This window comes from Barbus barbus (assembly GCF_936440315.1).
Source record: "Barbus barbus genome assembly, chromosome: 5".
NCBI lineage: Eukaryota > Metazoa > Chordata > Actinopteri > Cypriniformes > Cyprinidae > Barbus > Barbus barbus.
Genome location: NC_136733.1, coordinates 30,091,923 through 30,113,561, shown reverse-complemented (window position 1 = coordinate 30,113,561; position 21,639 = coordinate 30,091,923). Strand labels below are relative to the sequence as shown.

At 44.0% G+C, this 21,639-nt stretch overlaps 1 protein-coding gene across 2 annotated transcripts; it reads right to left on the bottom strand.

Moving 5' to 3' along the window:
* Nucleotides 1-1,610: 1,610 nt before the first annotated feature.
* Nucleotides 1,611-21,309, bottom strand: LOC306870173 (putative ribonuclease ZC3H12B). 2 transcript variants are annotated; one of them, XM_079417283.1, is made up of 6 exons: nucleotides 20,518-21,309; nucleotides 11,740-12,596; nucleotides 8,509-8,648; nucleotides 7,652-7,886; nucleotides 6,832-6,938; nucleotides 1,611-5,633 (listed from the first exon to the last, which is right to left on the bottom strand). In XM_079417283.1, the coding sequence occupies exons 1-6, from the start codon at nucleotides 20,707-20,709 to the stop codon at nucleotides 4,156-4,158; spliced, it is 3,009 nt and encodes a 1,002-aa protein (XP_079273409.1). In that variant the 5' UTR covers nucleotides 20,710-21,309; the 3' UTR covers nucleotides 1,611-4,155. The 2 variants fall into 2 exon arrangements, with proteins under 2 accessions (XP_079273409.1, XP_079273408.1); XM_079417282.1 differs by having other exon boundaries at nucleotides 1,617-5,633; nucleotides 6,817-6,938; nucleotides 20,518-20,985.
* Between the last annotated feature and the right edge of the window lie 330 nt (nucleotides 21,310-21,639).

The window sequence follows — 21,639 nt, the reverse complement described above, 5'->3', positions numbered from 1 at the left end:
GAGACTCAAAAGTTTTAAGACCACTCAGTCAACCTGCAAAGGCGCGAAAAAACCCCACAATACAAGGGGGACATGTTAAATGAATGGCAAAATTCGAATTTAAGGACACATTTTCAAGATCATCCACACTACTTCACAAATCGCTGCAGTTTTATAAGAGCAAACATCAAAGATAATGTCTTTCATAAAGGAGCTGAAATAATACATCTGTTAGTTCCTGAGAATCAATCTGTTGGTGAGAGTGTTTGTGTGAGCGAGTTATAGCTGGTGTATTCAATATTGAAAACATACATGTAAATGTACAGATTACATAAGCTCTGCAACCGGCCATGGGAGAAACCATCTCTTCTGATAGTCTGAAATGCCCGTTTGAGTGTTTTTCTTCACGTTTTTTATCGTTTGGGCATGTCCACTTGTATTGTAGATTCTTCTTGGACATTCTAGTCAAACATAATCAGAAAAACCGGCAGTTCGTGCAGTTAAATCAGGATTGTCCATTCTTTAGACACCAATAGAGATAAAGAGCCGAAACCAAAAAACTTCTTCTCATTAGCACTTCTGCTTATGAGAAAAGAAAAGAAAAAAACCCCAAGCAAGAAGCGTGACGCTCAGCGCTGTACAGTCAGAATGTGCTCGACTCTCACAAACTAAAGTAACATCAGTTAAACTGTAAGGCAGGTGTTCATGTGTTTGTGTGGACATCTTTCAGTACGACACTCAGATAAAGCTCATATTTCACTCGTGAGAGAAAGTGTGTGCATGTGGCATCAACTTCAGCTGCTCAAACTCACCTAGTTGCGAAATGTTTTTTTTTAAAAACATTGTGCAAATTCCATTCAACTAAAGTCTCATCTTCAGCCTGGAACGTGCCTCCATGTCTTTACTGTAGAAGGTAAACTATGTTACAGGTGAAACAGCTGTGAATTTACCATAAATTCACACTAGCGCACACAATAGTCAACATTTTACATTAGTCTTATCAGTACTAATGATAGCATGTGATCAGCTGACCCATCGAGTCTAAGTGTGTATGAGAGAGATCCTGCTCGGATAAGCTGGTAGAGTGTCTTTATGTGCGTGAAATGCACTAATACTGTGCAAACACGAGATTTTACATTAATTTTCAATATTTACAGAGGAAAAATATATTAGGAGCACACAGATTGTGTCAGAATGTGTCTCTCCTGAATCTACACCTTTAACAGAGAGAGACTGAATGATGATATATAAAGCCACGCCCTACGAATCCTTCAGTCAAACAGTAATGACGTTCCGCTCCACTGAGGTAAACTTTCACTTTCCATAATAATCATCAAACAGCAAATTTCGAGGCATGGAGAAGTGAAGGAGGTATGAGAGGACGGAGAAAGAAATGAAAGAGAGAGAGAGAGATCCCTGTCTGTAGTGGTCTGCCCGGCAGGAAATAAGCCATCTCTATGGGCTACTCGAGTGACACACGGTATCACTGACATTATGGCATTATATTTCTTTATCCTTTTTTTTTTAAACAAAACTAAGCTTTTTTTAAATATATAGATATATATATATATACTCATATAAGTGATACTGTACAGCTCAGAAATATATATCTATTTTTTTTTTTTTTTTTTACAATCAAGAAATAGATACAATTTGTATCAACAAGCAAAAGGTCGTTTCTGGACATTTGTTGTTTGGTAGCTTGCTGCTCAACTGCACAGGGGTCTGAACCTCGGAGCATAAGCAGCAGACAGCAATGTTGTAATTGACAAGAAATTATTTTCTAGATTGCTCTAGAAACTCCTCCTTCAGGATTGTTTGCTCCTAGGTTCAGAGGAGAAGGGGAAAAGGAGAAACCCAACCGTAAAAACGCTTCCATCATAAACAAAAATACACATTTAGGCCTGAAACATACACTGCGTACATCCAGTACATCAATGACGCTAAAAGTGCAGTCACATTAGCGAAGGGCAAAAATGTCTACTGTCAATGTGTGTGACCAACTTCTTGAACTCATTGCGAAATCTGTAAGGGGGAATTTATCGCCTTGCATAAATGCCCAATCCTGTGTATTCCTATTGAAATGACAATATTTCTCCCACAAAAATATGCCAAACAATGTTAAATGTGACCACACCTTTACACTTCTAACTGGATTTCACATCACTGCATTCCAAAATGCGTCACAATTCAGAACAGAATAGCAATTCTGCCACAACCGGTACTATAGCAGGAACTACTAAATGCACAATTATTAAAGCATAAAATAAAACATGAAAAAAAACATTAAAATTAGTTTTATAGTAGATTCTTGACAGTTCCAGATTTTCTGAAAGCTCGTAAAAGTGTGAAATGTAATATTTTATCATCTGCTGCCTTTAATGTCACAGTTGAAGATGGACACTAAGGAAGGATTTAGAAATGTGAATATTCCTGTGGTGCTATGAGCCAAAAAAAATGTTTACGTAAGCCAAAAGTTCTCATGATTTCACCAATCAAGCATTGGTGTCTACAAACATGTTTCTGGCCTAAAATGTGTAAATAATTGTTGTTGTTTTTTATTTAAAAACCTATAATACGATTGTAAAAAGTAAAAAATCATTAATAGCCTCCTGGAAGAACCCTGTTGAAAAACAAAACTAAGGGGAAGGAGAATCGTCTGTGTTCGTATTAGAAAGCTGAGAGGTTGGGTTTTGTGTCCACGTAGAAGCAGGGTCGGGGGCGGTAGAAAGGCAGCAAGCGAACTGTCAGCCAAATGTCAGAAACAACCCAACAACAACCTGGTGTTCCGTGTGTGTGTCGCACAGGAAGAGACAGGTAGGCAGTGTGTCACACCTTCCCACGAGCAGTAACGGGGCCCCACGGGGCCACACCTGTGCTCATGAAAAAAAAAATTAAGGAGCAATTTAAGTCTTTTTGAAAACACCCAGAGCATCTCTGGACCAATAACATTCACGCTCTCCTGAAGATATGTTAATTTACAGGGTGGAGTAGATGAAACGGGGCAGTCTCTCGGCATCAATCAGGAAACAGATGCTGCACAGGAGCATTTTGCCAAAGAGACGCGTTCTCCTCCCCAGTTTGTGAATACTTGAACGTAGTTATTGACTAACAAGCCAAACGTGAGCGGCGCTTTCTGTCGAGCATAGTGCTAACATGCTGTCTGGGAGAGATTTACTGAAGCCCATGCTTACTCAAATACCTCTCTTGAAATCTACAATACAACAACAACATTTAGGAAATACATAAGAATAACTTCTTCAACTAGAAATATCTAGTGCTTTCAGATCAGAAAAACGCACACGATTATCTTTTTGGCTCAATCTTTGAAAATGGCTTCGTAAATACGCATCCGTGCATGCGCGCGAACAGACATCACAGGGCAGGTTTGCAGTTACAGCCCAGCCAGTCAAAAAGTCTGAATCGCAGCACAGCAGAATCTAAACCTTTCTGTCCCAGTACTTTTATAAAACAAATGCAAAACAGTGACCTCCACAGCTATTAAGCACTATTCACATTAACATGTGGTGAGGTCACTCCAATGTAAGGCCATAAAAGTTCAAAGGTCATGCTTTGAGGTACGCAAGCGTTCATTCCTCTTTCCGAAATCACACATCAAGTCATCACGCACACCAAAAAAACCGCACCACGTTGTCACGTCATATTTACACGCAAATGCAAGTGAATACACATATACATACACAATACTATTCATATTGTGCAGGATCATTTCTGATCGGTTTTACCAAAGAGATTTCTCTTATGTAACTCTTTTTCAAAGGATAAATGTTATCACCACCAACAAAAGAAGATATTCTCAAGATCTGCCATCAAACTGGCAGGCAGTTGCTCTCTCAGTGTGGATACACTTTTGAGTCTGCTTTATGAACAACCTTTTGGCCCATGCCAGGAACTGAACGGTGGACTTTTTACAAGGGATCTCAGGTTTCTACGCTAAACGTCTCAGGTACAAGATCCAGGCTCCCATATGGCTTAAAAGATAACATAACAACCAATGCAGAATCAATGCTGTCATGCTAGCCAACCTCCTAGTGGATCCAATCATAATTACACACAAGGGATGGCTGTTTCTTCAGAGTGAAACAAAAATCCAAAATTCTCAAGATGTCCGATTTCTCATTCACTAGGTGTTGTTAGCAGCCTTTCGTGATGTGCTTAGTGGCAAGTGCGCAGTTTAGTGACGATGACGGCAGCCAGCTGCTGGGGATCGGTCATGTGAGGGTTCTCCTCCATGACCAAATGGACCACATATGCCGGGAAGATGTTACAGAGGTTTCGGTAGGTTTGATATTGGTGTTCTGGAATAGGGTGCCGCTCTTGGGGCTCCTCCGCTGGCCCACGAGCGCTGGGCGGTAGAAGCGGCACGCTATCCCATGGGGACCTCCAGATCTGCTCCATCTTCTCGGGCATGCTGCGGACCATCACCCTTTCACAGCAAGGCATAAGGCCTCCAGTTAATCCGTAGCTTCCGTAACTGTAGGACTCGTTACCACACGGCAAAGGGTCCCAGCTAGCATGCTGCTCTCGGCAAAGAGGAGGTCTCCGCTGGCGCAGCGGATTGCTCTCATAGAGCCGCGAGTCAGAGATGCTGTCCATTCGAGTCATGCCTAAGGACCGACCCTGCTGGGAAGGGTTGGCAGAAGGCAACATGTTCTGGGACACAGGAGGGTAGTCTCCTGGGCAGCTGGATCGGGTGCCGACGACTGGGTGTTGGGAATGTGGTGCAAGGTGGGCAGAGGACTGCTTCCGAGGTCCCGGTTTGGGTTCATCCGTTCCATAGCTCTGCACACGTGTCAAGGCCTCATGGTGGAAACCGTGAGCAAAGGCTTGAAGGCGCGTTTGCGCCGAAGTTTGCGTTTGGGTCTGCGACGGTGGCCCTTTCATGCTGTCATCCAGGCTGCCCTCCAATGAGTTGAGGTACATCTCTCCACTGTAGGACGAGAAGGAGTCCGACGAATGACTTCGGCTGGGTTCTGGGCACATGCTGGCTCTGCCAGGATATCCTCCACCCACCCCTATAGGCTCTGGCTGTTCAAGACTGCAGAAACTGTCTTGGAGGCTGATGGTGGAGAAGTCACTGAGCATGGAATAGTAGCCGTGGTCGCTTACAACAGAGTCGTACTTGGGGAACGGCTCACCGTAAGCCACAGAGGCGCCCTGGCTATTGGTGACTAGGATTGGGGGATATTGTACACTGCCCGCGTGCTCGAGCGAGCTGTGGGTAAAGTGCAGAGACCCTGGAACAGGGCTGCTCGCCGAGCGTGTGTTCAGAGCGCCTGCCGCGTGACTTTTCGTCAGCGGCATAGTTGGAACGCTAAGCGCCGAAACTAATGACGGTACCGAATTGGCCTCAGCCTTCCGCGCTGGACAAAGTCTCTCTTCTTGCTCGCACGCAACTGACCGGATACTAGGGTCAGACTGGCGCTTGGGTGCCACTCGCTTTACCTCGGAGCTACTGTCTCCCTTGTTAGCAGAACCAGAGGTGCCACATTTGACAAGTGCCCCCTCACTCATTGTCTTTACAGCGGAGAGTTTGGCAAAGGCTCTGAGCTCATCTGCGACAGCCCGCTGTGGTTGGTTGGCTCTTTCTGGGTGGTAGTACTTGCACTTATGGCCGTACGTGCACTTCTTACCTGTGATAAAACCAATAGTGGTGGATGAGACAAAAATGTTACTTCTATATTTCATAAAATGGCAGCATTGATTGTTTTTTAAAATAGCAGTATACTGAAAATTATTGGAACTGGAAAATCAATAGTTTGACAGTGCATGAAAAACGTAACAAATATATTTCTGTCATGACAACTCTCTGAAGATTTTAGCATGTTAATGTTTTTGGTCTTGGCAGAATAGATCTGCTACGCTGCTGAACTGTTGCTGCTGTTGGTGTAGATTATTGCTGCTGCAAAGCAAAGCAAGTACAGGAAATAATTACTACTAATATACATACACCGATATAGTGCTGTGAGTATTTAAGACATACTGCTGCTGCTAGTGTTGTCAAAAGTACCGACCGCAATATCAGTCAGTACTCAAATTTTAAAAACTTCTTAAACACCGCTGATTGACCATTGTGTTCACGCGCTCAACAGATATGACTGTGATTGGCTACAATGATCATCGCTTCACGCTCTTCACTGAGTGCTCACACAAAAGCACACGGGAGCATTTAATATGCTATCTGTTAGCAGAGCCGTCTATATACAGATATATTAGGGATCCGCTGATAGGCATGGCTTTCAAACGCTCCCGTGTGCTTCTGTGTGAGCGCTCGGTGATGATCATTGTAGTCAATCACAGTCATATCTGTAGAGCGCGTGAACACAATGGCCAATCAGCGGTGTTTAAGAATCCGCTCAACAGCACTCAAATATAAGCAGGAAATGAGCGTTTTTAAAATTTCAGTACCGACTAGTACCGCGGTCGGTTCTTTTGACAACACTAGCTGCTGCACATATGCATATATAGGCCTAATAACCCGTAGCAGATCTACACAGGTGGAGCTGGAGAAGGGGAAGGGTTTCAGAGTAAAAGCGTGCTGCAAAATACTCTAGTCAGCGAATGCTGACCAGCCATTTAATTGTAAAGCAGCAAGCTCACTGCCTGCGTATGCAACATGAACCAATCAACTTGTGCCAAGAAGTTTAACGCTGTGAATATCACAAGTTTGCATTATTGAACCATCAGCCTGCACCATCTAGAGTTTCATGACAGAACTTGGCATTTATCTTATTTTACATTACAGTGTTCATGCAGTAGGTATATATTTTAATATGCTGTGATGTTCTGGAATAAAGACATAAATTAATTTCCTACTTTTGCTGTACTGACCATAAGGACACGGCTGCTTCTTGTGCTCTGGAACCACTGGTCGTTTGCGGAGAAAATTTTCCAGACTGGGTCCATGTCTGCCTAAAGGATCATCCGGAGGCATAAACCTACAAATCAGTCCAACAGACACAAATAAGCACAAGTCTATGATAGGAAGAATGATTTAAATTTAAAACATATTTAATAAAACAATACTTAAATATTATCATTATTGATATTATAAATATGAGATTTTATATATATATTATACAGAAGTATGGTAAAATACTTCTGTCCTAAATTCTGCATTACTTGCGGCCATGATGCAAATATTAAAATAAAGTGAAACCGGAGCACTCTGCATTCGTAATGTATGTTAAAGCTTTAATAGTTTTGCGTGAGTGCAACGTGAACCACCACAGATGGTGTATAGTATGTGCATGACAAAAGCATTTCTACTGCACCACTGCATCAGAAAATTAGACAAAAATGCCCATTTATGGCCTTTCTATACTCTCTTAAAATGACTTTATTTGGATATCAATGTGTGGCTTAAATCACATGTAACTGGGAACAGTTAATTATGTAATCACAACAGGCCTAACCGTGGGACCTTGTCACTGAAAAATCAAACTTGAGCCAATAAACCAGGATATTAATTAAAGCTTATTTACAAAATAGAACAAAAGAGACTTGAAACAAGTGACCGAGCAATAAAAAGTTAAAGAAGAAAAACAGAGAGAAAGAGGAACGCCATACGGGTGCGAGGGTGGAAAGCAGAAGACACAAATGAGTGAGAGAGAGAAAACCCTGTCACCACGGTAACTGTGTGCGAGCATACTTGTCGTTGACGAAGCTGTACATGAGGAGTCGTTCCTCAATAAATTTCTTCCACTCTGGTTTCTCATTCTGCAAGTCTCGGTAGTTGTCGTTGGACACGATGATCCCGTCTGAGTCGCAGGCCAGCTTGACGATAAAACGGTCGTCGTAGCAAACCACTCGTCGGCCTTGGACTCTGCGAGACGGCGTGAAGACGAGGATCTTTTCCTTCTCCAATTTCCGTAGGATCTCCTGATCTGAGGATGAGGGTGACATCACACATCATCACTTCCTGTGACCTCATGCACAGACATACACAAACTTGTATAAACATCACAGCACAGATGGACGATCTCACTGGACACATGGCAGCTCCTCAGAGAAGTTCATAGAGGCAAATAAAAACGTCTCTTCGTGGAAAAAATATCCACTGTATCTAACATACAGTATGGGTCAAAAGTCTAACCTATTTTAAGCCGGAAAATAATTAGAACATTTGGGGATTTTAAACATTTTTAAATAAAGAAACAATATGACGATTAAGAACATATCTAGGTCAATAATCAAAGAAAAATCATTTTTGTATGTCTGGACTGAAGCACAAGATGCTGTTTGGATCATTCTCAAATCACACTTGAGAACATGATTCACCAGGTTTTACACAAAACTTGTGGAGTTCATGCAGCTTGAGAGCTGATTTTACTAAAACAAAAGAAGGATGAATACATTAAATTAGAAAAGAATTTAGACATAGAAGCATTTTAACTGGTGGTCTCAGATTTTTAGACTAACTGGATACACACAGACACACACTGGCACTTCTTGGAAGTGTTAACTCATCATAGAAACATCTTTTTCTTTTTTTCTTTTTTGTGGTACCTTTGATTGGTGCATCAGGTCTTGACTGTTCTTTCCTCCATGCTGGGACGAAAACTGTGATGTCTTTGTGGCCCTTCTCCAGGAACCAATCAACAGCCAGTTGAATGCCCAGGCATGAGAACACCTCTTTGTTTCCATGGCTACAAAATAATATTACCAACATCAAATTACACACATGCACACACACTCTCACTGATTGGACATTTCTCAATACTAAGAGCAATTTAAAACAGGAACATCAAGATCATTTCACCAAAAGACTTCCAGCAACAGCGTAAATTCCAGAAGTAAACAACAATACTGAGAATCTGATGACTCTTTAGTTCACAGTTCCCCAGGTTCTGACTGATTCTCTAATCAACATGTTATCAGTCCAGAGCCTTTAAAGGGGTCATCGGATGCTAAATTCACTTTTACATGTTGTTTGAACATAAATGTGTGTTGGCAGTGTGCACACTTGCATATCATTGCTCTGTTGTTGATTTTGATTGCTTCAATTGTCCTCATTTGTAAGTCACATTGGATAAAAGCGTCTGCTAAATAACTAAATGTAAATATGTACACATCTACCCTATAATGATCAAAATCCACCCAGTAGTTTTATTCAGCCCCTAAAATTAATATCCCCTTTTTCAAATCAGGCCATTCTCAGCTTCTCGTCTGTGTGACGCCACACAGATGAAGGCTGCTCCCACAATAGTTGATTGACACTGCCGTCTTATTTTAGACCTGCCCTGAGTGAGCTGTAACAGTCCAACCGCCATTGTTTCGATGCTGGCATAGTGCCGAATTCTGACCCCCGCCAGATTATTACCCACCAAGTATTGGTAGGTTTAGGGTTAGGTGTGGGGGAGGGGTTAGGATTATCCAATCAGGTAGCGATTTCAACGAGGGGGGTAATCATTTGGCAGGGAGTCGAAAATGGGCACAACACCGGAACAGGGACATAGACAAGAATGTCTTCATAGCGACTGAGGTGTTTTGTAGTTGGATGTAATAATGAACATAGCAGTTATCATTTACTCCCGACATCTGAGCCGCTAAAGACGTAGTGGATTACTTTTGTTTGTGAAGAGAATGTGCCTAAATCTGCCTAAATGCGTCTATGTTCGCGCGAATCATTCGTAATCCAGCTTCACTTACAGCAGAAGTGAGTATAAGGCTATTTTATTAATCTTTTCAATCGCTATTCCTAATAACGTGCTAGCAAGTTTGACGGCTAAATGCAGTTAAAGTAAACAGTCTCTCAGAGCACAGCTCGTCACCCCACAGAAGAGAGGGGTGGGGTCAGCATAGCTTATTAGCATTTAAAGCAACATGCAAAAAACGGGTTGATTTCTGCAGAGCTGATTTTGACAAGGTAAAAAGGGTGTTGTTTTACACTACCATTGAGAAATTTTAACCAAAGTATGTTATAGACTTTGCATTAAGGCCCTAAAGAATCATATCAACTTGTGGAAAATGGGCATCCGATGACCCCTTAAAGTCACAGTATATTGGCACCAAATCGGTTATGAACCAATATAATTTTCAAATTTATTGGTATCGATGTTCGTTGTTCGTTATCTAAATGTGCATGCTTCATTTCTTCTATTTTTACAATTAGATTATCTTTGCCATCCTCTAACACTCACATAAAGGGGAATTCCAAAAATGCTAATAATTTTTAACTAATAACAACACTGTTAAATGTAATCTTTATCAAATATGAAAATGAACATCGAGTTTTCACACTGTACATTATAATGTTGTGATGTCTAAATTCCCTTTTAGTATTTAAAATGATTGATTTTAGCTTCTACCGTTTTATTTTTTTAATCACTTAGAATTTTCAGAATAGTAATTATTTAACCAGAATTTTAATATCCCTTTAACCTTTTACTTTCTAAATTAACATTCTTGTGCACTTTTCAGCAGATAATGTTTCTCATATTATTTGTAATATATAATACGGTACATTTCTCTGCCTCTAAAACAACTTGCTATAAACTCTAGCATTCTTCCCTCCAACTACTTTTCACAATACAAACAACCCATGATAGATAAAATTAAGTTCCGCGTGACATTTTTAGCTTGAAATATATTGGATTATAGGGTAAAATGGGTTGCAAACAGCGTCTCAAGTTAACTTTGACTGCTAGGCTCAAAACATGCATATGTAGGCCTTGTCAGCAATTACAGAAATTATGTTTTTAGTGAAGTGAAGTGACATACTGCCAAGTATGGTGACCCATACTCGGAATTCGTGCTCTGCATTTAACCCATCCAACGTGCACACACACAGCAGTGAACACACACACACCGTGAACACTCACCCGGAGCAGTGGGCAGCCATTTATGCTGCGGCGCCCAGGGAGCAGTTGGGGGTTCGGTGCCTTGCTCAAGGGCACCTCAGTCATGGTATTGAGGGTGGAGAGAGCGCTGGACATTCACTCCCCCCACCTACAATCCCTGCCGGCCCGAGACTCGAACCCGCAACCTTTGGATCACGAGTCCAACTCTCTAACCTTTAGGCCACGACTTCCCCATGCTACAATATTTTAAACAATATTGTAGCATGGTCACATAATATGGGTACATTCATAAGGCTGCTTATTAGCATGAGTATTTATGCATGTCAGCTGTTTTTATAGTAGTATTACCCTGAGTTCTTTTGCCCTGCTCTTGTGGTTGAGTTCCCGTTTTATGCAGCGATAATATTTCTGTGATATATCTGGGATTGCCCGTGACGTAAGGAGATCAGCTGAGCTAGGATTCTGGATATAGGAAGCGGGATTTTCAGCATTCTGGAGGGGGGAAATTGCCGACCTGTTCTAAATGGACTTTAGCGATTGATCGCTTTACGCCGCGGTTTTGCCTGTGGTTGGACTTGTACCCAAGGAGGAATAACTCTTGTCATTGCCGGTGAGACCGATCTCACACATAACCATCAAGACTTTCATCCATTTACATATTGGACTATGCGAACAATAAACATACACACACACAAATCTGTGAATCGTGTAAATATTGTACAATTATACATGTGGTGGCTGTGTTTTTTGGGTTGCTTGTATAGTACACCTAGAACTGTTTGCATCGTGGTCCTAGTTGCGTTTTTTTCTTTTTATCTACCATCAGTTTAACCAACACTTACAAGGCTTCAGAACAATCGTTAGTTGTGTATACCCACGGCCATAGGCCGAGCGTTACAATATAAGTGGAAAGAGTTTGGTTCTCATTAGCATTTACCTCATGGCAACATTGGATCCATCAATCACAATCGGTCGGAGGTTGTCATACATCTCTGATGTGTCTTCCTCCAGCGATGCTTCGGGGCTGACGCCTTCTTTGACTCCCACCGCCCGTGGTGTTAAACCGACAGTGCCCGCTGCTGTCTGGCTCTCTGGATCTCCTTTATTCCCTAGCCGTACCAGCTCGGCCAATACATCATTGATTAGTGCGCTGGACCCCAGTTTACTCAGCACAGACTCCACCTGCTCTCCGGAGTAGCCCAGTTTCAGAGCAAAGTCAATTTTGGTTTGATAATCTCGATCACTGGTTTGACGCAAGGGCATTTGGGCTCTCTGGGTGTCATCGGTGCGTAACTCCTGTAAGGTGCTGCTCTGACTGAAGCTGGGACGGTCCAAACAGGATGAGCGGCAAAGCTGCCGGTGAGGTTTGGTTGCTATGAGTGGGTCCCGCCTCCTTCCTGTCGCTCCTTCTCCTGACCCCGCCACACTTACAGTGCCTCCAGAACTCCCGCTCCGTGACCACGCCTCTTCGTCACTCCCAGAACTACTCCCATCTTCCCCGGCATCTTCATCCTCCTCCTCCTCTTCTTCTGGAGAGTCGTGGCCGGCGGCAGTGGGCAAGGGCTGGGGTTCGCGGCAGCCACGGTGCTCCATCTTCAGGCGCTGCAGCATAGCGCATGCAGCTGTTACCTGCGCATGACCTCCCTGAAGCTCCAGTGCATGGTCCCTCACCTGCACCACAGCACAGCTTTCGTACTCAATAGCTGCACGCAGGGCATGTAGTCGCCGCTGCAGCCAAAGAGTCAAACGCTCACGGTGCTTATGCACAGGACTGATCAGCGACACAATGTACTCCTGAGGGAAAGAGAAAATATAATTTACATTATAATTTTTTTATAATTTACATTCATAATAATTGTTTTATAATTTACATTCAAATACTTTTTGTGGGGTGAGATTCCATGACATTTGTATGCAGCTACACATCCAAACCAAGCTGAGAACTCTTTCCAAATTACTTCTTTATACACAAGTAAATTAAAGCATTTCATAAATGTATGAAAAAATAAATGCAAAATAATACAAATAATAATAATATATATATGTAAATATATATCCGAATTCCAGAAATGTTGGGACGTTTTTTAATTTGAATAAAATGAAAACTAAAAGAATTTCAAATCACATGAGCCAATATTTTATTCACAATAGAACATAGATAACAATTTGAAAAAGCTGAAAAAGCAAGAAATGTTATCTATGTTCTATTGTCAATAAAATATTGGCTCATGTGATTTGAAATTCTTTTAGTTTTCATTTTATTCAAATTAAAAAACGTCCCAACATTTCCAGAATTCGGGTCGTATATATATATATATATTGTGGCGGGAGGAGCCAACGACAGACACATTGGGCGTGGCGTCAAGCCTCGGAGAGGTTTTTATTAAACAATATATTAAAATAAAGTGTCCAAAAGGGGGAAAAGTGTCCAAAATAAACAGGGATCTGGTGTCCTCGTCGTGCTGCGGGGCTGTGTAGGAGGGCAGTGTTCAGGAGGGAAGGGTCCAGGGAAGGGGCGGAGTCCGGTGGCCGCACGCGCTCCCCTCTCGGGGCCGGGAGCGAGTGGCGGCGGCGTCTCTTGCACGGCTTCGTCCATCTTCGGGCATCCCGGCGCTTCTGGGGGATTCGGCGGCCCGGCATCCTGGCCCGTCAGCCGCCTAACGGGTGCGGCAGTCCTCCTCGACGCTCCCTTCCTGGACCCACGAGGACACCAGCGTGCATGCACGGGGGAGAGACCGGTCTCCCGAGGAGAGGCGCGCTCGGCATTTAAACGGCGGCGGTGATGAGGCTCTACTCACGTCAGGTGCGCCTCATCACACGCCGCCAGCCCTGGCTGTTTCAGCGCCCCTCCTCTCTCACACACCCACTCCTGTCGGGAGCCTGGTGAAGGGCGGCGAATACAGGACGGGGTGGTGATGATGGACAGGGGGGAGGCAGCCGACTCGTCACATTCCCCCCCCCAAGCGACATCCCCGTCCGAGGGTCGCCGCCCACGCAGGAGTGCTACCTTCCTCAACCAGGCTCCAGCGGTCGGAGTGGGCGGGGCAGGGATTCCTCTCCGGGCAACTCTCCCTCTCGCATCGCGCCGGAACCGGGACAGAGAAACCGGGTATTAGTTGTCAGCCTCAACCAGCCACAGGGTAAATGACCAATAAAAAGACCGTCACTTACCCCTTTGGTGGCTGGGAGGCTGTCCCCGTCGTTCCTCTGTCCCCGTGCGGGTTCCACGGCTTTTTGCGAGCGAGAGGGGATGACGTCATCAGATGTTGCCCAACTGCGCTGTCTAGGCTCCGCCTGCCCGCATTCTCCACCACTGTGGCGGGAGGAGCCAACGACAGACACAGTGGGCGTGGCGTCAAGCCTCGGAGAGGTTTTTATTAAACAATATATTAAAATAAAGTGTCCAAAAGGGGGAAAAGTGTCCAAAATAAACAGGGATCTGGTGTCCTCGTCGTGCTGCGGGGCTGTGTAGGAGGGCAGTGTTCAGGAGGGAAGGGTCCAGGGAAGGGGCGGAGTCCGGTGGCCGCACGCGCTCCCCTCTCGGGGCCGGGAGCGAGTGGCGGCTGCGTCTCTGGCGCGGCTTCGTCCATCTGCGGAATCCCGGCGCTTCTGGGGGATTCGGCGGCCCGGCATCCTGGCCCGTCAGCCGCCTAACGGGTGCGGCAGTCCTCCTCGACGCTCCCTTCCTGGACCCACGAGGATACCAGCGTGCATGCACGGGGGGGAGAGACCGGTCTCCCGAGGAGAGGCGCGTTCGGCATTTAACGGCGGCGGTGATGAGGCTCTATTCACGTCAGGTGCGCCTCATCACACGCCGCCAGCCCTGGCTGTTTCAGCGCCCCTCCTCTCTCACACACCCACTCCTGTCGGGAGCCTGGTGAAGGGCGGCGAATATGGGACGGGGTGGTGATGATGGACAGGGGGGAGGCAGCCGACTCGTCACATCCCCCCCCCCAAGCGACATCCCCGTCCGAGGGTCGCCGCCCACGCAGGAGTGCTACCTTCCTCAACCAGGCTCCAGCGGTCGGAGTGGGCGGGGCAGGGATTCCTCTCCGGGCAACTCTCCCTCTCGCACCGCGCCGGAACCGGGACAGAGAAACCGGGTATTAGTTGTCAGCCTCAACCAGCCACAGGGTAAATGACCAATAAAAAGACCGTCACTTACCCCTTTGGTGGCTGGGAGGCTGTCCCCGTCGTTCCTCTGTCCCCGTGCGGGTTCCACGGCTTTTTGCGAGCGAGAGGGGATGACGTCATCAGATGTTGCCCAACTGCGCTGTCTAGGCTCCGCCTGCCCGCATTCTCCACCACTGTGGCGGGAGGAGCCAACGACAGACACAGTGGGCGTGGCGTCAAGCCTCGGAGAGGTTTTTATTAAACAATATATTAAAATAAAGTGTCCAAAAGGGGGAAAAGTGTCCAAAATAAACAGGGATCTGGTGTCCTCGTCGTGCTGCGGGGCTGTGTAGGAGGGCAGTGTTCAGGAGGGAAGGGTCCAGGGAAGGGGCGGAGTCCGGTGGCCGCACGCGCTCCCCTCTCGGGGCCGGGAGCGAGTGGCGGCGGCGTCTCTGGCGCGGCTTCGTCCATCTGCGGAATCCCGGCGCTTCTGGGGGATTCGACGCTCCCTTCCTGGACCCACGAGGACACCAGCGTGCATGCACGGGGGAGAGACCGGTCTCCCGAGGAGAGGCGCGCTCGGCATTTAAACGGCGGCGGTGATGAGGCTCTACTCACGTCCGGTGCGCCTCATCACACGCCGCCAGCCCTGGCTGTTTCAGCGCCCCTCCTCTCTCACACACCCACTCCTGTCGGGAGCCTGGTGAAGGGCGGCGAATACAGGACGGGGTGGTGATGATGGACAGGGGGGAGGCAGCCGACTCGTCACAATATATATATAAAATTGTAAAAGAAATTAAAATAGAAAACAGTTCAATTCTAATATTTTCACAATATTACCATGATATTACTATTACTGTATTTTGGATCAAATAACCACAGCTGTGGTGAACATAAGAGACTTCATAACAGATTTTTATACTGACCCCAAACCTTTGAATAGTAATAATAATAATAACGTTATTAATATATAATAACATAATACAAATAAATTTAACTTTTTTTATGTTTCTTATGCAACTAATATAATAAATTGCTGGGTCTCCAAAGGATAAAATTAGCTTTTCATAACTCTTTTTAATGGTTTTTCTTGTTTCATCTAACACATGCAAGTTTGCTCTGAGCTCCTCCTCTTTGTAAACAGCTAACTCAGTGTTCTGTCTTTATTTAAGTCAGTTGGTTTAGAGGTGAGCATATTCTTAGAAGACAATCGGCGTGATGCATGTGCCCATATGTCACAAACTGTCCCAAATGATGTGTTGTGCGTCATGGCAGATACTTCTATTATACTATTATACATATACATATTGTGTGTGTGTGTATGAAGGAAAACAGACACACACAACTGGCTTGGTCAGGCTACACCAAGGTGCTGCTGGGAAAACTTATTGCATTCTTCAGTTCTCATGACAGAATTCAATTTTAATATGACAAAAAGAGAAGCTACTTTGGGTGGGGCTACGGTTGAACTTCCTTGAGGGGAAATGATACTGCGGTAATGAACTTCTTTCAAAGCAAACACAAACTCTGAGACCCTCACGTTTTCTTAAATCCAAATCTGAGTTTGTTCTCTTTACCTTCGGCAGATTCCTGCACACCTGCCGTTAATTCCCTGCTATTCCCCAAAAACTTCTTCAACTCAAGCTTAAATTAAACATTGGCAATTCTATCAAGGTTGCTATGCAATGTCTAGTGTGTGTGTGCATGAGTGAGAATATGTGAATCTGCATGTGCATGTGTGTGCGCATCTCTGTTTGTTTTTGTGTGGGGTGAGAGGGATGTGTGTATGTGTAGGTTGGGAGTGTGTGCGTGTGTGTGTAGAGAAAACTGATAGCACCATCCAGCTACGAGAGGCTCCTCTGTGCCCATGACACCGGTTGCCTCGCAACGCAGCCTTGTCATCAGCTAACTGCTTTTTAGCAGTCACGACTAACACAACGCAGTGTTCTCTGGGAAAGCCTGGAACACACACACAAACACACGGCGCACATATTACATCTACACCGCTCGAAACCAAACAGGGTTTCATGTGCAAAGCCGAAACGCACGCATAAAGCAGCACACATGCATGCTTCACTAATAAACACCTACGCGCAGAACCAGAGCTCTCCTTGCACATGCGGCGGAGAGAGAGCGCGAGAGTGTGTGTTATGGGTGTTTGTTTGCATTTGAGACAAATAATATCACTTTAAACTGACAGTGTATACAATCTTCCACCTCTCGCTCTGCAGATGTGGCATATTGAAGAATTTCCTCCCCAGCGTGACATAGCTGCTGTTCTGAGTCGTGACGCTGACTCCAGCAGCATGTTCCCCTGGGCACTGAACCGCATCATCTGCACTCACAAGCCACGGGCCCAAGCTGGGGATCACAGCTTCAGCAGCAGGTCTCAGATCAGCTGCGTCACGCAGTCAGCGACAGCTGCTACACCACAGCGGACTGAGGAGCTGTTCTGAGATCAGCCAAACAGCGTGCAGTAAACCTAAGAGTTGACGGCTTTAATAATCACTACAGCTTGAACAGAGAGGTGCATATTACAGCAGGACACTACAGGAACACAATTTGCCTTTCCATGGTAGACAGAAGTTTTCTGTTACTATCATTGAGATTCAAAAGTGAAATGTATGAGGCAAACATCCTGAGATCTTCTATGATACTACAAGCTTGTGGTAAATATAATATTTGTCATATTTAACAATAATAATAATATACTGTGTAAAATATGTTTGTATTATAAATGAATTATTGTTATGATCAATAAAAATAATACAAAATATATCATATGAATGCTTTTTTACTTCTTTATGATCAAATATTTGTATTATTATTATTACTATTATTATTATTATCATTAGATGTTAAAAAGCATTTATGATACAAAATAAAATATATTACTACTATCTTATATATATATATATATATATATATATATATACATACATATACACACACAAACACACACACATTTATATACACACTATTAATAATAACAATATTATTGTTGTTGTTGTTTTATTTATATGATAAAAATAAAATATATTACTAGTATATTTAAATATAAATATTTTATTAATAATAATAATATGATTATCATTATCATAAAAATGCAAAAAATATATATTATACTGAATGAATGATATTTAACATCTTTATGATAATATATAATGATCTTAGCAATTGTAATATATTATTATTATTATTAATATCATTAATCATAATAATATTGTTAGCATAAATATGTTACATTTAAATATAAATCATTACTATTTATAATAACATACTAATAATTACTGTTAACAACAACAATTATTATTATTATTATATAATGTTTTATTATATGAATTCTTTTAACATTTATGACAATGATACTAATATAACTTACTAATAACTTAATAATAAATATAATTTATATAATCAAATGTTAAAATATATCACTAATACAGTATATTTACATATAACAATATAATATTATAATGTAATAACATAATAATAATAATAATTCAAATCAAATCTTTAACATATTTTGTATGCATCAAATTATGCAAATCAGCTGCATCACGCAGTCAGTGCCAACAGTCCACCACAGCAGACTGAGAAACTGCTCTGAGATCAGTGAAACAGCCCGCAGAAAACCTGACTAATTATGGTATAGATACAAGTGGCCAAAATCAGTAACAACTGAGGACAAGGTAACCGATCCAAAAACAATCTGAAATAATGACGTAAACCAGTGAAGATTCACGCCAAGTTTTAAATACAAAAGGTCGACTGCTCGTTCGCACGCAAATGTTCATTAGGACGTGTTTGACGTAAATTTACGCTTTCTCTGTAAATTACCCGGCCAGCTTTGGAACTGATCAGGAAACTGCTGCTGAGTGGGTGGGAGAGGTCTGTGTGCATAGAGCACATGAAAACGCAAGGAAGAAAGGAGGAGAACGCTGAAATATTCCTCCTTGGGTGAAAAGGTGTGAGCCCACTCCTCTGTAAGAAAGAACCAGAGAGAAGAGACAGGACACAATCAGCTTTTTGCGAAGGCAAGACGTCATATTAAACATAAAATATCCCGGTGAACAAATACAGGAAATCTCCGTACTCTGTCACGCCAAACGCTTCACTCTGACTGCAGAGAGAAACTGCAGCACGGTGAGCCAGAATGGCCATCTTATAGACAAACAAGCAGCCCGTCACCTTTTAGTGAGCCACACACAAGCGGACCACCGAATTTCAGGCTTTTGTAAACACACAGGTCATATCTCACATCCTAAAAAAATCACACAATACTCTGTGACTCAAACAGCCGGCAGCAAAACAGCAAAAGTGTATTCAGCAGACGCACCACAAACAAGCCCAACAACAGAATGCATCCTCCTCTTAAAAGTCTCCCCCCTTCTTCTTTTCTTCCCCTTTCTTTTCTGCCTTGTTTTCCTTCTCTTCTCCTCACCTCCTCCACAACACAGGCTTACAATCAGCAAGGCCACCATGCACTAGAGCACACACACAGCTTTATGCTGTTGTCTCATAGCAACAAGTGGAGTCTCTTTCCTAGAGCTCATGGGTAGATGAAGCCCATTTAAGACCCACGGTGCAGCTCCGAGCTCAGGCGCTCGGACTAAAGACACAGTGGGTGGCAGCATCTTATGGTGCAGTTATGCCAAAATAGTCAACAGGAGGTGAAAGCATGCACTCACATAAAGATGCACTGACAGTGCACAGACAGGCCACTTCTTACCTGAAGCTGCATGCTTGAAGATGCTTTCAATGCTTTAGGTGCATGCCAAACTCAAACACAGACAAATGCACCAGCTACAGGCTGGTGCGATAACCCTGTCATGCATGCAGGATGCCAAACAAGTGAGTGAGTGAGTGAGTGAGTGAGTGAGTGTGTGTGTGTGTGTGAGACCCTCCAACTGCCTTGACTTTGTTTGGCCCAAGCAAGGACATTTCATTTCTCATGCCTAGCATCCTGCAAGTGCAATGCCTCATGCCTTCAGTGCATAAAGAGTAGGAAAAAAGTTTTATATTGAAGATAGCCTTCCTATAAATAGGGAAATGCACCATTTTCAAAGATGCATGTGTCTTTACAAATCTGGCTATGTGAGGGTCAAATGTTTGAAAATGCCCTATGACAAATGTCAAAGACTTGCTTGTTGGCATCTGAAGCGCCTTGCGCTATATGAACGGCTCATAAATCATGTTTTGCTTCAGCTCTTATAAAGTCAACAGGTTTGTGCGAGGGTCAGGTTTAAATATAAAGTAATACATTTATCTTAAAATAAAATAAAAACTATTGTGTCAACGAAATGTCCTTGTATCTTCAAAAGTCAACGAGCGTCTGTCAAACTGCACTCAGTAAATCTCGGTGAAACGTGAGTCGTGAGCATCAGTTCTGCGCGTGATTTAAAGAGCATTTAGCCTCGCCTGAAACATTTACATGGGATGCATTTTACAGTATCACAGAAGCAATAAACAAAGTTCCTCATTTGGCCCGTGAAAGTAAAAACAGACCCGAAAATGTAATTAAATAAAGAGCTTGAATGGCGAACGTCGGTCGTGCTCGCACAGCTCTCCTGCGACACACGCGCTCTCTCATGCACATACTCACTTTAGCTTTAGTGCAATCTTCTTCCTGGCCGTCCTCGATGTTTACAATGATACTGGAGCCGGCGTTGGGACTCTCGCAGCTGGACTCGGCAGTGCTGCAGCTCACTCTGACCCGGAAAACCCGCTGGATGTGCGGGATGCAGCGCTGGAGCGCAGGGCCTGCACCGGCGGGCGCGGCGAGCTCCAAAACCATTTATCAGACGGATAAACAAGCGATCACGACGCGCTCCGGAACACTGGCACGCATTCGCCCTGCGTCCTGCTTCATGGGTGGAGCAGCAGGGGAAAGAAAGAAAGTCACGGGAGGATGCAAGTTTGTCTGCGGCCGAGCATAACGGCGAACGTACGGGACGCGCTACATAAGCATCTATCATCCATCTCCATCCCTCCTTCTCCTCTTGCCCTCCCTTTCCTCACTTCCCTCCCTCCCTACAGCGGCCCCGACTGCACCCACCGCCTGCGCATCGGCAACGCGTCGGACGCCCCCTGTCGCTGCGCTCGGAGCCGCAGAAGTGCGTTTTTGCTGCCTCAGTCTCCGCGTTTTGAAGCACGTGGGTGGACGGCACTCCGGTAATGCAGCAACCGAGGGTTAAAAATACATCGGACGCGCACGAGAGAGCTGGATGCGCTGAGCGATATGACCGCCACACTCCCAACTTTACTGTCGTTTTTCAGTAGCGAAGGTCTGTTGTTTTTCAGTAGCGAAGGTCTGTTTAGCGATGCATCTTCCTGAAAATAACTGAGCTTTCAAGCCTCGTGCCTTGTGTTTTCTGTTGTCTGTCTGTTTTGAATCAGAAGCGGCGATGCCGATTCGCGAATGAATCATTCTTTTGAGCCGATTCTTTTCGATGAATCTCTCAAACGCGCTTCGCGATTCAGTCTGAGTCGTTCGAACGGTTCAGTCGCGAATTAATCAATTGCTTTCTTGAAATCAGTTAATTTACTGGATTATGAAGTGGCTAAATTACAGGAGGGAAGTGAGCGTTTATCTACAAGCAATCGAAACCAAAGCGATGAAAGATAAATAAGGCCTTTATATAAAGTTCAGTCAGGTCTTGAAGTGCAGCTTGAGTATACAAATACTTTTCTGACCATTTTATGTACACACTGGTGGTTAAAAGTT